The 15,723-nt window shown below is 38.1% G+C and overlaps 1 protein-coding gene across 1 annotated transcript in view; it reads left to right on the forward strand.

The window, feature by feature from the left end:
- The window catches only part of SLCO6A1 (solute carrier organic anion transporter family member 6A1), a 139,917-nt gene that overhangs the window by 32,953 nt on the left and 91,241 nt on the right, over positions 1-15,723 (forward strand). The window contains exon 2 of the mRNA XM_046667813.1: positions 8,329-8,837. Within this exon, the coding sequence (XP_046523769.1) occupies positions 8,329-8,837 (509 nt within the window). The remainder of the gene's footprint in view (positions 1-8,328; positions 8,838-15,723) is intronic.

Consider the following 15,723-nt stretch of genomic DNA (forward strand, 5'->3'; position numbering starts at 1 on the left):
CACCTACTGCTTCCAGTAGTGATTTCCAGACTTACTTTCCTAAGAGGCTAAACTATTTTATTTTTTCTCCTTGGATATTTTAAATATTGTTGGGCATTTAAAATATGACTACATGGCCATACAGTTGTTTATTTGCATAAAGGATTACTCAAATTACCTTGGAAGCAAGTAAAAGGTCAATAAAGAAGAAATCAGAATTAGAGGAAAGGAGACCATCTCTGTCAGTTTCTTTGATAAGGTGTTAGAACTATCCAAGTAAGCAATGCAGTTCAGAATCTAGAAATATGCAGATATTAACAGGTAAAATGTTGTTTGTAGAATCATAGTTTGGAAGTCTAATATTTCTAGCTAAAAATAGTTGTCATAAAATCTTCTGTTCCTGGAATGTTCTTTGTTCTCTGCATAGTTTTCCCAGGATGAATCAATCCAAGGACAATATTTCTCTGATTTTATCTTCACTCCAGTAAAATGCTCAAATATGCTTCTTTAAAGATTTCTCTATTACTGGTAATTTTCATGGATTGTAGTCATTGGTTTCTCAGACATCATGTAGCATCCACCTTGTAATCAGTTAATAAAGAAATTAAGTAGTTTATTAATTAATCAAATATTAATTAAATTCTTCAAAGTGCTAAGCACTGTGCCCTCAAGATACTTTCAGTTTGATGAAGAAATATATATACAAATACAATGAGATACTTACTTTAATGGAGATTTGTATGGTCAAAGTGAAATGATAGCATGAAGTCTTTGGGGAGTCACAATGAAGTGAGCATAGCTGGAACAGGTCATCATAAAGTCAGTCAGAAGGCAGCAGTCAGAGCATGAAGAGCCTTGCAGATTTATTTCTGAAAATCACAGGTTTCCAATAGGTATTAAATTATGGAATTCTTTATTCAAAGAAAATATTGCATAGAGTCTCAATGGGCAAAACAGGTAAATAGATTGCTACTCTGGTTGCAATACTGGAAATCCTCTACTATCATTGGGTCTGAAGAATCCCCAGGAGTTAAGAAGAAGAAGAAATTAAGAATGACTACCAAGACTTCTAACTGAGTGGATGTTGGTGCCATTCACAGAGTCAAGGAATACAAAAAAGTTGGCCTTTGACTCTCTTCTCTAGATTCAGAGTTATTGTTGGCTGCCAAAGCTTCATAAAAGAAAGTATTTTGAAGCTACAAATCCTTGAACACTATGAAGCTCCAATGTGGTCTGCTTCAAAATATGAAGTCCCATCTGGCCCAAACTGAGGTTGGGGCCGAATACTGCTCTTATTCTCCTATCCACATCATGTCCAAAGAGGCAACTCCAAATGGAAATGGTAGTCTCTCTTTGATGTTAACTGTTATAGAGCTTCCCAGTGCTTTAAAGAGAGTTCTGTGAAAAAGCTACTTGTGTGTTTGCTTTCATACCTCTCTCACTAGGACACAATGATATTTGGTGGGTGTGATAAAGAGGCCAGAGCTTGATCTGAGTAATAGACCTGCAGCCTTTCTCAAAATCATCCCTGCTGTCTGACCCTTAGTCATTCCTTGGACTGATTAGCATGAAAATTTTCCAGGAGCCTTCTTTATTGCTTGAATGAAAAGAGAACTTAATGGGATCTTAAAATGGAACTCCCCAGACACACTCAGAACCCAGAGAGAATATCTTAGATTGAAGCTGGTACATCGGTGACAGCTAAATATTGTGGAATAGTTAAATTTAGAAACAACTTTTATTTTCAATATCACATGTTAGAATGAACATGAGTTTGAAATTTGAACAGGGCTTTTCAACTTTGATACTATTTACATTTAGGACTGAATAATTCTTTGTTGTGGGAGCTGGTTCTGTGCATTGTAGGATGTTTTGCAGCATCCTACTCCTCACCTTGAGTTATGACAAAGAAAGAAGTCTCTAGACATTGCCAAATGACCCCTAGGGGGCAAAATTGCCGCAGGTCAAGAACCCCTGAATTAGACAAATATAGAATTCACAGCTCCTCCTTACCAGTGTGTTATCTCAAGCAAAGGGCTTTACGTCCCTGAGCCAGTGTGTCTGAAAAACTGAGTGAAATGCTAAATGTCTAGCATGGTGATTGATAGAGAGTAGGCACATAACAAATTATGGTTTTATTCTTTTGCTTCCTCCTTCTTTTCAATTTTGAAAATCCAACAAGTCACCCTAGATTCTAGAAATGGAAACAAAAACTTACAAAGTTGTTTACCTTCTAGGATCTTTGTGTGGTAAATGAGACTCTATTTTGAACTACAAGTAAATTCAAGCAGTAAACACTGGCAAAAAGAATGGTGGTTAACATTTTCTTTTTAATTTTTAAATTTAAATAATTTAAAATTTATTTTTAAATTTTAAATATGTATTTTGTAATTTTAATTTACTTTCGTTTATATTGCCATCTCTGATTTTCACAAATCTATGTGAAATAGGTTAGGGAGAATCCCCATTTTATAAGTAAAGATTCTTGGGTTGAGAGAGTTTAAGTGATTTGTCAAAGACATTAGATTAATAAGTATGGGAGGTCGATCTTGAGCTAAGATCCCAAATGTGGTACATTTTTCATTTACAATAACTACCTTCTACTAGATTAAATATATGATTTGAATACAATGCTACATATTTAGTTGAAGCACATATTTTCTTTATTTAAAGATTTATTTACTATCAGGCAATCCAGTTCAAGATTTGAGGGGGATGCAGACAAACTGGTTTGTTTTTTAATTGGTTTTTAAAAAATTTATAAAAGTTATACTTAATTTACCATGTAATAAATATTATGGAAAAAATTACACAGAAGTGTGAAATGGACTTTTGCCCAAATGTACAATTCTCTGTACAAACTCATGAACAAGTTTTCTTTTTTTGAAGCCTATGTTTTTAAGCCAAGACTCTACAATAAAAACATGCTCTTAATCATAGAAGAAGCTGCCAAATCATTAGCTAAACATCCTCCTCTCTCAAGAGAAACCATCCAGTCGCTTGCATAGTAACTACTTTTAATATTCTATTTGGGTAGCTCTAACTGATGGTATTATTTTTATAAATTACTGTTATGACACACTTAAAAGTCACAGAATAGTTTTTGGGAATCAAGTGAGAAATATTAGGAAATGGAATACTAAGATATTAAATGAAAAGAAAAGTAGAAGTTCAAAAGATACGTTAAGTCAAACTGTATTCCTATAACTTTGAAAAAGTTATGAAGGATGTAAAACAAAATGGTATTTATTCCCAAAATAAGGACAGATGAGAAAGGTCTAACCAGTTAACTTCAAAACTCACTGACACAAGGAAAAGATTTTTGTTTTTAAATTTCAGTTTAACTGAAGAATTTTAGAATTCTTTTTGTGACTAGCTTGAGATCTATGCTACTCCTTTTGTTAGAGAAGGAGAGGAGAAAGGTCCTTAACCAAAACTACCTGGGAATTTCAATATAACAAAGATAAATTTGACAACTCAATGTAAGCTGCGTAGTCACTCAGCTCATCTCGAGCTTCTGGAGCTGAATGCCTAGAGTTCTCTCCAAAGATTATCACTGTCAAATGAAAAATGATCCAGAAAATGTGCAGGGAGGGAGAATGGGTAGGAAAGACGGAAGAAAGGAGGGAAAAAAAGATAATAAGGGGCCTGGGTAAAGGCAGCTGGTCAGTTTAATATATGGAAGATATATTCACTGAGTGTTTTCTATACACTAAGAGTATTTTGATGACAGGTCTTTACGAAATAGTTCAACTATCAACCTCATTCTTAACATTACATGTAAGGACAGCAAATAATATTCTGAAAGGTGATATTGCATATAATTCTGAAAGCAGACATTGCCCATATAGGAGCTGTCTTTACCCATAGTTCCTTACTTTATCCCTCTCTTTCCACTTCATTTTCACTTTCTCTCAACTGTGATCAAAATACCAAACCAGTAAGAAGGATGGACCAGGCTAATGTTGAATAGTTCTATTATTATTATTTTTCTTTTTCTCCCCAAAGCCCCCTGGTACATAGTTGTGTGTTTTTAGTTGTGGGTCCTTCTAGTTGTGCCATGTGGGATGCCGCCTCAGCATGGCTTGATGAGTGGTGACATGTCCACACCCAGGATTCGAACCAGCAAAACCCTGGGCCACAGAAGCGGAGTGTGCAAACTTAACCACTCAGCCATGGGGCCAGCCCCTTGAATAGTTCTTATTGGGTTCTTTTTAGCACTTTGGTATTACAAGTTGTAGGATTCATATTTACCATTCAAATTCATTCTACATTCAGTTATCCCTAAAGTTGGGAAATATTAGTAATATAACTGTGACAACTCTTGGATTTATTTTCTTAAGCAATATTATGAACATATATAGAAACAGTAATATCTTGTTTTAATAATTCTCTTTCTTGCAGTTGCTATACTATTGTTCCTTCTATTTTCTGGAAGAGTTAGTATAGATGTCATATTATTTCTTTTCTCTGTCCAGTTTTATTGAGATATTATCAACACATAACATTGTATTAGTTCTAAGTGTACAACAATGATTTGAGATATGTATATATTGTGAAATGATTACCATGATTAAGTTTGGTCAACATCTATTATCTCACATAGTTACAATTTTTTTCGTGTAATTAGAACTTTTAAGATTTACTCTTGCAGCTGGCCCCATGGCTGAGTGGTTAATCTCTTGCGCTCTGCTTCAGTGGCCCAGGCCTTCATCAGTTCGGATCCTGGGCATGGACCTGGTACTTACTGCCCATCAAGTCATGCTGAGGCAGCATCCCACATAGCAGAACCAGAAGGACCTACAACTAGAATATACAGCTATGTACTGGGGGCTTTGGGAAGAAGAAGAAGGAGAAAAAAATTTACTCTTAGTTCCCCAGAGGGAGCTTTCTGGGCTCTCTTTTATAAGGGCGCTAATCCTTTTCATGAGAGCTCCACCCTTATGACCTAATCACCTCCCAAAGGTCCTACACCCAAATACCATCACACTGGGGGTTAGGATCTCAATGTATGAATTTTGGTGGGAGTACGCATTTAGTCTATACCAAATTGTCGTACAATGTTGAATAGAAGTGGCAGGATTAGACATCTTTGTTTTGTTACTGACCTCATGGAGGGAAGAATTCAGTCTTATACGGTTTTAAATATGATACGGAAGTTTTTCACAGATACTACTTATCAGTTTGAGAAACTTCCCTTCTATTCTCAGTTTCTTGAGTGTTTTATCATGAAAGGGTGATGAATAGTTTCAAGGGCTTTTTCTGCATCTATTAAAATGACCATGTGGATTCTGCCTTTTATTAATATGGTGTTTTACATTAATTGATCTTCAGATGTTAAACCAACCTTGCATTCCTAGGATAAACCTCACTGGTCATGGAATATAATTTGTTTTTATATGTTGTTGGATTTGGATTGCTAATATTTTGTTGTGGACTTTTCACAGTTATTGACATATTTCTAAAAGATATTTTGCTGGGTAAAGAATTCTTGGTTGGAGTTTTTTCTTTCATGTTTGAAAGACATGATTTCATTGTATTCTGGCCTGCATAGTTTCTGATAGTATATTTTTTAAAAAAATTTGTTTCTCTGTAAGTTATGTTTCTCTTTTTCTCTGACTTCCTTCAAATTTTTCTAATTAGGATTAATTTTTAGCAGCTTGACTATGATATGTTTAGGTGTGGTGTTTTTTTTTTTTGTATTTTTATTGCTTGGAGTTTTCTGAGATTATTGTATATGTGGTTCTAAATCTTCCATTAATTTTGTAAAATTAAAGACCATTATATCTTCAAATAATTCTTCTACCTTATTGTCTTTTCTGGTACCTCAATTATACATATGTTAGACCATTTAAAACTGATTTCCAGACATTGTATATAAAATAATATTGGAGACTGATGTATTTACACCTGGAAGTGATGATTCTTCTTTTGTCTGGCTATTAGTGTAGGTTTATCAATGTTGACAGAAGCCAGCAGAGTTGATTTGGGTTTTGTTTTTGCTATATTTATCTTCAGTAAGCCACAGGTTTAAAATTCTTCTAATGGGACTGCAGCTCCCTTGTGCTTTGGGTGAAAGCTGGAGTGCTTGAGGGTTTTTTGTCAGTGTTACTACTCCACCCTCAGCTTTCAGCACATCCAGTATGCCTGCACCACAGATGGGGTCTTCCTCTGCTCTTTTGACCCACTTATATTGGTGGAGTGCTATTGCTTTTTACTCATTAAAAAAAAAAAACACAAAAAAACAAAGCCCATAATGGAAGCAGGGAATAGGTTCCCCTGGTCCAGCCTCAATCTTAGGCCCTGAGTGCCTGAGCCTCAAGGGTGAGACTTTGCCTTGTTTTGGTTGCAGTTCTTGGGAAGCAATGATGTTCTTGCCCTCCATCTTTGGCAGATAGTTTTTATTTCTACCCTTCCTTCTGGTGGTAGCCAACTTTTGGGTTGACTATAAGACAGGATGATTTCTTTCCCCTCCCTCAATGGCAAATGGCTTTTGCTCTGTCCCTCTCCCTGTAACAGCAAAATTTTGCCAGGGACTAGAGGGCAAGAAACTTTCCTGCCTCCAGCCCAGAGGCAGAACCACTTTAGCTTTGCATCCCGAAAGAGTCAGAAACCCAGCCCTGGAGGGTAGGACAGTGAGGGAGCATTCCTGCTTCGCCCTAAGTGGTAGCCTGTCACCACCAAGTGCTTTCTTCATTGAGGAGGGCTCTCTTGCCCTGTCAAATGGCAAAGATCTGGCAAGTGGGTATCAGTTTCCCTTGTTCCTGAGGTTCCTAGGTTTCTAAACCATTATGCTATCCCTCATTTGGCCTTTAAGAATTCACCAAAATTTCAGGTGTTTTCATCCTATCTTCTTTTATGGTTGTTACCTCTTCCTTTTGTGCTCTGCCAAAGGTGAAACAGTTTGTGCGTCTCATCCTTCTTCTGAAGTGTTTGTTAATCTTTAGAATCAATTCACCAGGTTGCTTTGCAAATGTAGGTCTCCAATGGGCTCAAAAAGTGATAATTCTTTATACTACCCAGCTTTTAAAAAAATTTATTTATTTATTCGTGGTTATTGTTGTTAGATGGGGGTAATACTGTGTGTGGCTCTCTACATTCTGAGTAGAAGCAAAAGTCCTGGTACCATTTATTTTGAACAGAGTTGTCTTCCCCCCTCCGCTGCCAGGAAGTGCCCAGTCTGGTACCAAAGCCCAAGAATAAGAGTCCCCTCATTTTCTGACCTCCTAGGAATCCTGTTTCCTTTATGCTCGTTAATGTCATGAGCAATGTAAGGGGGCATCATAGTTGAGTATGATAAACATGGGAAAACTAGGGCATTGTTCCTACTTATGTAGTGACCATATATTTGACAAATTAGGTCTCTTAGTACAGACAAAATAACATTTCCACACACGGATGGGCATATAGCTCTGTGCAGGCAAGCTGAGGCCTTAGGTCAGCGATGGGGTCTGTGGTACCCTCCTCCCCAACTCTTCTTGGTGTTTTTTCCCCCTCTTCTACCAGGCGAGCACTTTCTATCAGCACAAAAACTTGTTGAAGAGCTAGATGGTTTTTGGTAACACAATGTCTGATCCACGGGAGGGAAGATAGTTTCATTTCTCCTTGAAAGTCACCCTCCTCATATATATGGTCTGAATAACTGATAATTCTGCCTAAGGAAAGAAAACCAGTAGGAAGTTGCATTTCTATATTAAAAAACCCCACAAGTTTCATACCCTGCTACTATTATCCTACATTTTTCTTTTCAGTAAGATTTTCGCACCTGGGAAGGTAAATCACACTTCAGGTCCCCTCCCTCTATTTAGGGAGGAAAATAATAATCCTTTCTGTTCTTGGCTAGGGGTAGAGTTTCTTTCTTTTTTTTTTTTTAATGTGTAAAACACCTCACTTTGGAGCATTCATTGGTACATTGTTTTATAATCTTTGCTGCCTTTTCCAGATGTGGGAGAAGTGCCTTTTTCATGTTTTCTGATTTCTCCTGGTCCTTCAACAATTTTCAAGCTTCTAGCGAGATTATCCAGTTTAAAAAACACTACAAAAAAAAGTTTGGGGAAATTGAGTGATTGATAGTGCCACTGTCCCATCATTGCATCTTTCTCTTTCCCTGCTTGTTAATGAAAAAGTGTTAAATAAGTACTCACATCCTTTCACTTCCACTGGAGTTACTCTTGCACTCCCTGTGTTAGCAGTTATTAGAATCCAGCAATACTACCAGCTTCCCCCCTCCCCCCTCCCCCCTCCCCCCTCCCCCACCTTTCCACGTGGAAGCAGAGAAGGAAACAGCCTTGGAAGTTCTTCCGGGGCAACTGTCATCTTCCCTGAGGGGACGTTTGCCTCCTGTCCAAGGAGAACCGTTCCCTCTGGAGGCTCGGGCTGCAAGCGCCCCTGGTGGCCACCACCTCCCCGGTGTCGAAGCCCGGCTGGCTTTTCGGTCGGAGCAGGCGGAGCAGGCCGCACATCGCCTGGGGACAGCAGGCCAGGCCGCCAGCCCAGCGTGAGCCCTGACCCGAGCCTCGGCAGGCCGCCGGGGGACATGGACAAAGCCCTAGTGGACGCGGAGCCCAAGGCCGCACAGGCCCAGCGTCCTGAGAGCACCACGCCCAGGGAGTCCCGGAAGGCCAAGAAAAGACCCCAGCGTTTGTTGACGGTTCCAGCCAGCCTGATTAAGTTGCGGTCTTTCTCAAAGGAAGGAAACGAGGTTGAGGCCCCGCTGCCTGCTCGCAAGAAACGACGAGAACGGAAAGAAAGTTCGGAAGGGTCCTGTGGATGGGGCTGTGTCGTTATTCCCATCTGTCAGCGTTTTAACAACATCTACTGCTTCCTGATTTTCTATTGCATCCTGGTCACCTCTCAAGGTGAGCCCGAGTGGGGAGGGGGTCGTCCTGGGGAGGCGGGCAGCAGCGGCAGAAGGTCGCCTACTTGAGGGAGGCGGGACTGGGATGGGGTGTGTGTAGAGGCCCTACTTGAGGCGGCTGTCCCCTCTAGTGTTCTCAGGGTGTGCGTGAAGTCAAAGCAGGTTAAACTGGCCACCACCTTGGGTTTGGGCTCCTGTCATTGCTTCACTTCGTCAGGCACCCGCTTGCCACAGGGCCCCCTCACAGTGTGGGTGATGGGAGTCTGGCCTCCAGGTAGCCAGCTGGAGGGAACTTGATGATGAATCATTTCACGTTGTTTGATCACCAACCCTGAGAAGTTCAGAGTTGAATCACTTGGGGGATTAAAATAAAGTTGAAAACGGTGTCTGTGACTACCAGGTTGTTTCTACTTCTGCCCACAATTTTGAGACACACTGGCCAAGCCACTTCCCGTTTGGATCTTGTTTCCTCATGTGGGAACCGAGGAGGTGGAGTGAGACTTTAAATAATCTGCATCAGAGAACCCAAACTCAAAGGTTTTTATCCTTGTCCACACATTTTGAAGAAGAAAGTGAATTTGAATGCCTTTAGAGAGGGTGAGCATTCTCTCGTTGGCCGAAACCCTCACCACTCCCATGACACCTAGATTCTTTACTAGCCTGTGGATGCTGATGGCATTGGAGTTTGCCAAACAGGATCTTTTTTCGCTCTAAAATCTTTGTCTAAATAAGCACAATAAAGAGGTTATATGTGATAAGAACCATAGGAGAGGAACAAATAAATAATCAGTTTTATCAAGAAGATTATCAAAGAAGTTTGTTTGAAGTAGAGGAATTTGAATTAGACCTTGATAGATAGGTATTATAGCCAGGATGTAGTTAAGGAGTCTTTATTGAATAAGGAAATGAATGAATGAGTGAGTGTTTTCAAAAACAAACATTCAGATACAGGAAAGCCTCCTTTCAGAATGGTGAGTGACAAGTTTGGCTGATGGTTTCACCTAAGCACCAAAAGGGATAATTATATTTTGTGTGTTCCCAGGACCTAATATAGTGACTGAGGCAGAAAAGACAATAAATATGTATTGAATGCATACATAAATAAAAAAAAGGAAGGAAAAGATGAATTGTGGCTACATTATGAAGGTCTTTAAATATCAGCCTGAGAATTTTGAAAGGACACTAAAAGGTGTTTACTTCCCACTAATGTATTGGGTGATGAGCAAGGTGATTCACAGGCATTTTCTCGCTTAATATAATCTCCTTATTAGGTGGGTAATGAGGAGCCATTGAAGGTTTCTGAACAAATGGTTGACGGTGAATGGTTTTAGCTCCACTCTTTATTAACTGACTTCATAGAGGTCATTAGCTTAGTTTGGATATAATATTGAGTCTTCCATTTGTAAAAATGGTATCTCTCTTCATTTACCTATTTATCAGTTGATCTATTTATTTATTGTTATATTTTAAACAGAAAGGATGAAAAGACAAGACAAAGAGTTACTGAATCCCCTTCACCCAGATTCTCCAGTTTACATTTTACCACATCTGTTCCTTTACCTTTTCTTTCCCTATACATATAGACTTTTTTTAGATATGGTGCCCCAATACTGCTAAATATTCCACTGTGCATCTTCCCAAACTAAGGACGCTCTCCCCATAACGACCACATACTCCTCCCAGTCAGGAATATCAGTGCCATGCTACCCTCAAATTATGAATTGGTGGCCCCACTCAGGTGTTGCCAACTGTCTCGATATTGTCTCCTTTTCCATTTGACCCAAAATTCTATCCATGAACACATATTTCATTTAGTTGTCATATTTTAGACTTCTTTAATTTGCAATAGTTCCTCATTTTTTTCTGTGTTTCTTATGTCCATGCGAGTCTTAAAGTATATGAGTCTTTCATCCTGTATGTTGAACTTCAACCTGAGTATGTTTGATATTTCTTTATGACCGGAGTCAGGCCCTGCCTGCCTGCCTGCCTCCCTCCACTTTCTCCCTCCTTCCTCCCAATCTGTGGTTTATCTTTTCATTTTCTTACCTTTGACTTTTTCATTAAATAAAGGTTCAGTTGCTTTTCTGTTTTTTGGTGGTTTTTTTGAGGAAGATTAGCCCTGAGCTGACATCTGCTGTCAATCCTTCTCTTTTTGCTGAGGAAGATTGGCTCTGAGCTAACATCTGTGTCCATCTTCCTCTATTTTTGTATGTGGGACGCCTGCCACAGCATGGCTTGATGAGCAGTGTGTAGGTCCGTGCGCGGGATCCGAACTGGTGAACCCTGGGCCACTGAAGCAAAGTGGGCAAACCCAACCACTGTGCCACGGGGCCAACCCCCAAAAAGGTTCAGTTTTGATGAAGTCCAGTTTATTACATTTTTTTCCTTAAAGATTGGCACCTGAGCTAACAACTGTCACCAATCTTTTTTTTTTTCCCCCTGCTTTTTTCCTCCCCAAATCCCCCCAGTACATAGTTGTATATTTTAGTTGTGGGTCCTTCTAGTGGTGGCATATGGGATGCCACCACAACATGGCCTGATGAGCAGTGCCGTGTCCGCACCCAGGATCCGAACCCTGGGCCACCAATGCAGAGCGCGTGAACTTAACCACTCGGCCACAGGGCCAGCCCCCTATTACATTTTTTTATGTTTCATTCTTTTTGGTTTCTGTCAAAGAAAGTATTACCTAACTCAATGTCATGAAGATTTTCTGCTTCTTGATTTTGTTGTCTTCTAGAAATTTTATGGTTTAGCTCTTATGTTTAGGTCGCTGATCCATTTTGAATGAATTTTTTGTGAATGGAAAGAGTCAAGGTTCATTTTTTCCCCATAGAACTTTATTCCAGCATGATTTATTGAAAAGACTGTCTTTTAACCCATTGAATTGAATTACTTTGGCACTTTTGTTGAAATTCTGATCTCTTTCCGAGTCAATTTCTAGCCTCTCTGTTCTGTTCTATTGACCTACTATGTCTGTGCTTATGCAAATATCACATTGGTACTGTGGCTTTATTGTATATGTTAAAATCAGATATTCTTCTGACTTTGTTGTTTTAAAAAGTTGTTTTGGCTATTCTAGATACTTTGCCTTTCCATATTAATTTTAGAATCAACTTGTTGATTTCTGTAAAAAACTTACTGGGGTTTTGATTGAGATGTCTTTGATTCCATAGATTTGGAAAAAATTGAATTCTTAACAATATTGAGTGCCTGACCATGGTATATTTCTTTATTCATTTAGGTCTTCTATCCTGCAACTTTGCTAAATTAATTTGTTATAGGAGCCTTTTGGCACATTCCTTAGGATTTTTTACATACATGGTCATGTCTCTGTGAATTAGGACAGTTTTACTTTGTTCTTCCCAATCTGTATGCTTTTTGTTTCTTTTTGTTGCATTGTTACATGGCTAGGACTTCCAGTACAATGTTGAATAGAAGTTCTGAAAAGAGACATTCATTTATTTTTCCTGATTTTAGGTAGAAATCGTTTAGCCTTTCACAGTTAAATATGTTAACTGTAGGTTTTTTGTAGATGCCCTTTATCAGTTTGAAAATTTCCTTTTATTCTTAGTTGGTTGAGAATTTTTATAATGAATTTTTGTTGAATTTTATCATTTTTTCCTGTATTTATTGAGACATCATATGTTTTTCTTATTTATTCTTTTATATTAACTTTATATATTGCATTTTTGATTAATATATTAATAAAAATAATTACTTTAATATTAATATATTAAATGTGATATATTGCATTTTTTGATTTTTTTTTGTAAGGAAGATTTTCTCTGAGCTAACATATATTGACAATTCTCCTCTTTTTTCTGCTTGAGGAAGATTAGCCCTGAGCTAATATCTGTGCCAGTCTTCCTCTACTTTGTGTGTGGGATGCCTCCACAGCATGGCTGATGAGTGCAGTAGGTCTGCACCGGGGATCTGAACCTGTGAACCCGGTCCACCAAAGCAGAGCACGCAGAACTTTAACCACTTGGCCACAGGACTGAACCCTGGTTTTTGGATATTTAGCCAACTTTGCATCCGTGGGATAAACCCTTATTACTGGCTTATTATCTTTTTTATATATTACTGAGTTCAATTTGCCAAAATTTTTTAAAAAGAATATTTTTGTTTGTTTTATGGAACCACAGTGACTTTTTGGTCATTCAGTAAACCATGGCTGAGCCGTCTTCAAGAAGGCCTGGATTTTAGCCCTTGAGTGCTCTATCTCAGCCCTAGGGGGGAGTTGGCTATTCTTTAAATTGGCTGTTTCTATATCCTTTAGCATTTTCTTTATTTTTTACTAGCTAATGGCTTGTCACTCTAGTCCCCTGTTATAGTTAATAATTCTTTATATTAAACTTTCCATCTTCAAATCACTGTGTGTTTTCTCTCTTCTGATTGGATTCAGACTGTTATGGAATTGGTATCAGGAGTGGTCCCAGAAGATGTACCCAAAAGGTGGGATTTTAAAATTGGCTTTATTATGCCTTTGGTCTTGAGTGACTTTGCTGAGTTCTCTGGCAATGAGAGATGGGTAGTAATTCTTGGCATGCAGTGGCATCATGATTAATCAAGTTATCACCTCTGCTTGATTGGGATGAAGTGCCAATTGAAGTATGTACCTTGAAAGCCCAAGTGGCTGCTGCACTTTGCCTTGAGGTAGTAATGATGACTGTAAGGACTTTGGTGTTGGATGTAATTTTTTGAGTGCCCTGAAGCACTGAGGAAGAGAAAATGACAAACTCAGGTCTATTAACTGTCAACTCAAATCATGGTCTCAGAATTCAAGAGCTCCCATCAAAGTCCTAAAGTAAGCTCTCATTTCTTTTAACCATAGAGCTGATATTTCTGGAAATCAAACAAAAATTGTAAATTTATGAGTTGATGAGTTATAATGACAGTTGAATTCACAATCTCAAGTTTTCCTATGTCTTCCCCTCTTTTATGTATACAAGAAGAATTGGTAATTTTTCAGTCTGTTCAGTTTGTTACTTTTTAAGAGAGAGTGATAACTTCTAAGCTCCTTACATGGGAAACTGGAACTGTGTATAAGTTTTTGTGTGGACATATGTTTTCATTTCTCTGGGATTTATACCTACGAGTGGACTTGCTGCATCATACGGTAATTCTGTGATTAACTTTTTAAGTGTGATGTAGGTTTTTCGTACATATGCTGTATCAGTTTGAGGAAGTGGCCTTGTGTTTCTAGTTCATTGAAAGTGTTATGAAAGTGTGTTGGATGTTGTCAAATGGTTTTTCTGCATTTTGGTGTTCATGTGGTGTCTGTCCTTTACTATATTAATATAGTGAATTACATTGATTCATTTTCATATATGGGAATGAAATTAAGGAGGCCTACAGCTTTGCACACTTAAATTTGGCAAAACATTAAAAATAAACATAAATAGAGACAACTTATTTGAAGAGTTTTGACTTGTAAAGTATTTGTCAGAGAAAGATTCTCTAAATGGAGTATTTTGGCTGAAATATTTCCGTATAAAAATAGAACTGAAATTATTATTTGGTAGTTTTTGTTTAGTAGTGTTTGAACTTACTAGATACATACATGTAAAGAGTGTTTTCTCAATTAAAATATTATAATCTACAGTGAAGAGTCATTTGGAACCCTTAAGAACTTCAAATTTATTAACTATAGTCATGTGCCACATAGTGATGGTTTGGTCAATGATGGGATGCATATACGATGGTGGTCCCATAAGATTAGTACCATATTAGTTAGGTGTGTAGCAGGCTATACCGTCTAGGTTTGTGTAAGTACACTCTGTGATGTTTGCACAATGATGAAATATGAATATATATTGTAATATAATATAATATGAAATGTGAATATTTCTCAGAACGTATCCCTGTCATTAAGCAACATGTGACTGTATTATGTTGGAGGTCCTTAAGACCTCAATCAGGCTGAATGATTCATTAGAAAGACCCAGGACTCAGAGAAAGATATACTCATGGTTATGACTTATTACAGTGAAAGCATACAGATTAAAATCAGTAAAGGGAAAAGACACATGGGACAAAGTCTGGAAGAAACTAGGCCCAAGCTTCCATGTGTCCTTTCCCAGTGAAGTCTCATGGATGTGCTTAATTCTTCTAGCAATAATGAGTGATAACACATGTAAAGAGTTGCCAGCCAAGAAAGCTGACATGAGCCTTGGTGTCCAGGGTTTTTTTGGGGGGATCAATCATGTAGGCATGCACTATCTGTGTGACTGACGTCAGCTACCCAGACACCATTACCCTACTCCCATGTACACAACAAAAAAGGTACTCACCATAAATCATATTGTTAGCATAAACTATCTGATCAAACTGTTACAGCATGGCGCAAGGCCCCAGGCATATAAAAGCAGTCATAGCAGGCAGCATATTCCAAGGGCTCAGAGTCATCTCCCAGGAGCCAATCAAAGGCAAGTCTTGAAGGCAGACTTTTTTTGAGCAACTATGGCTTGCTGAGTTAATCATTTACTGCAAAACTATAAAAAGCAACTTTGATGAATTGTGGCTAATTTTATGAGAACAATTAGAAGTAAGACCATACTAAAAATATATTCTTCAGGAAAAAAATATGAATAATGTTTTATTAGAGATAAGTATGGCTAAGAAATTGGTTAAAGTATGTGAGTATGTATCAAGAAGAATATTCCTTTATTTTTTAAAGGTTATGATATATAGTATAAAGATGTTTAAAAAGTTTTGACTAAACTTTTAGCTTCACCAATATAATAAAAATAATTTGTCTATAAATTACAAAAATAATATTTTTCTTTTTGTGAGGAGGATTGGCCCTGAGCTAACATCTGTTGCCAGTCTTCCTCTTTTTGCTTGAGGAAGATTGTCACTGAACTAACGTCTGTGCCAATCTTCCT

Source organism: Equus quagga, chromosome 7 (genome assembly GCF_021613505.1).
Source record: "Equus quagga isolate Etosha38 chromosome 7, UCLA_HA_Equagga_1.0, whole genome shotgun sequence".
NCBI classification, from domain to species: Eukaryota; Metazoa; Chordata; class Mammalia; order Perissodactyla; family Equidae; genus Equus; species Equus quagga.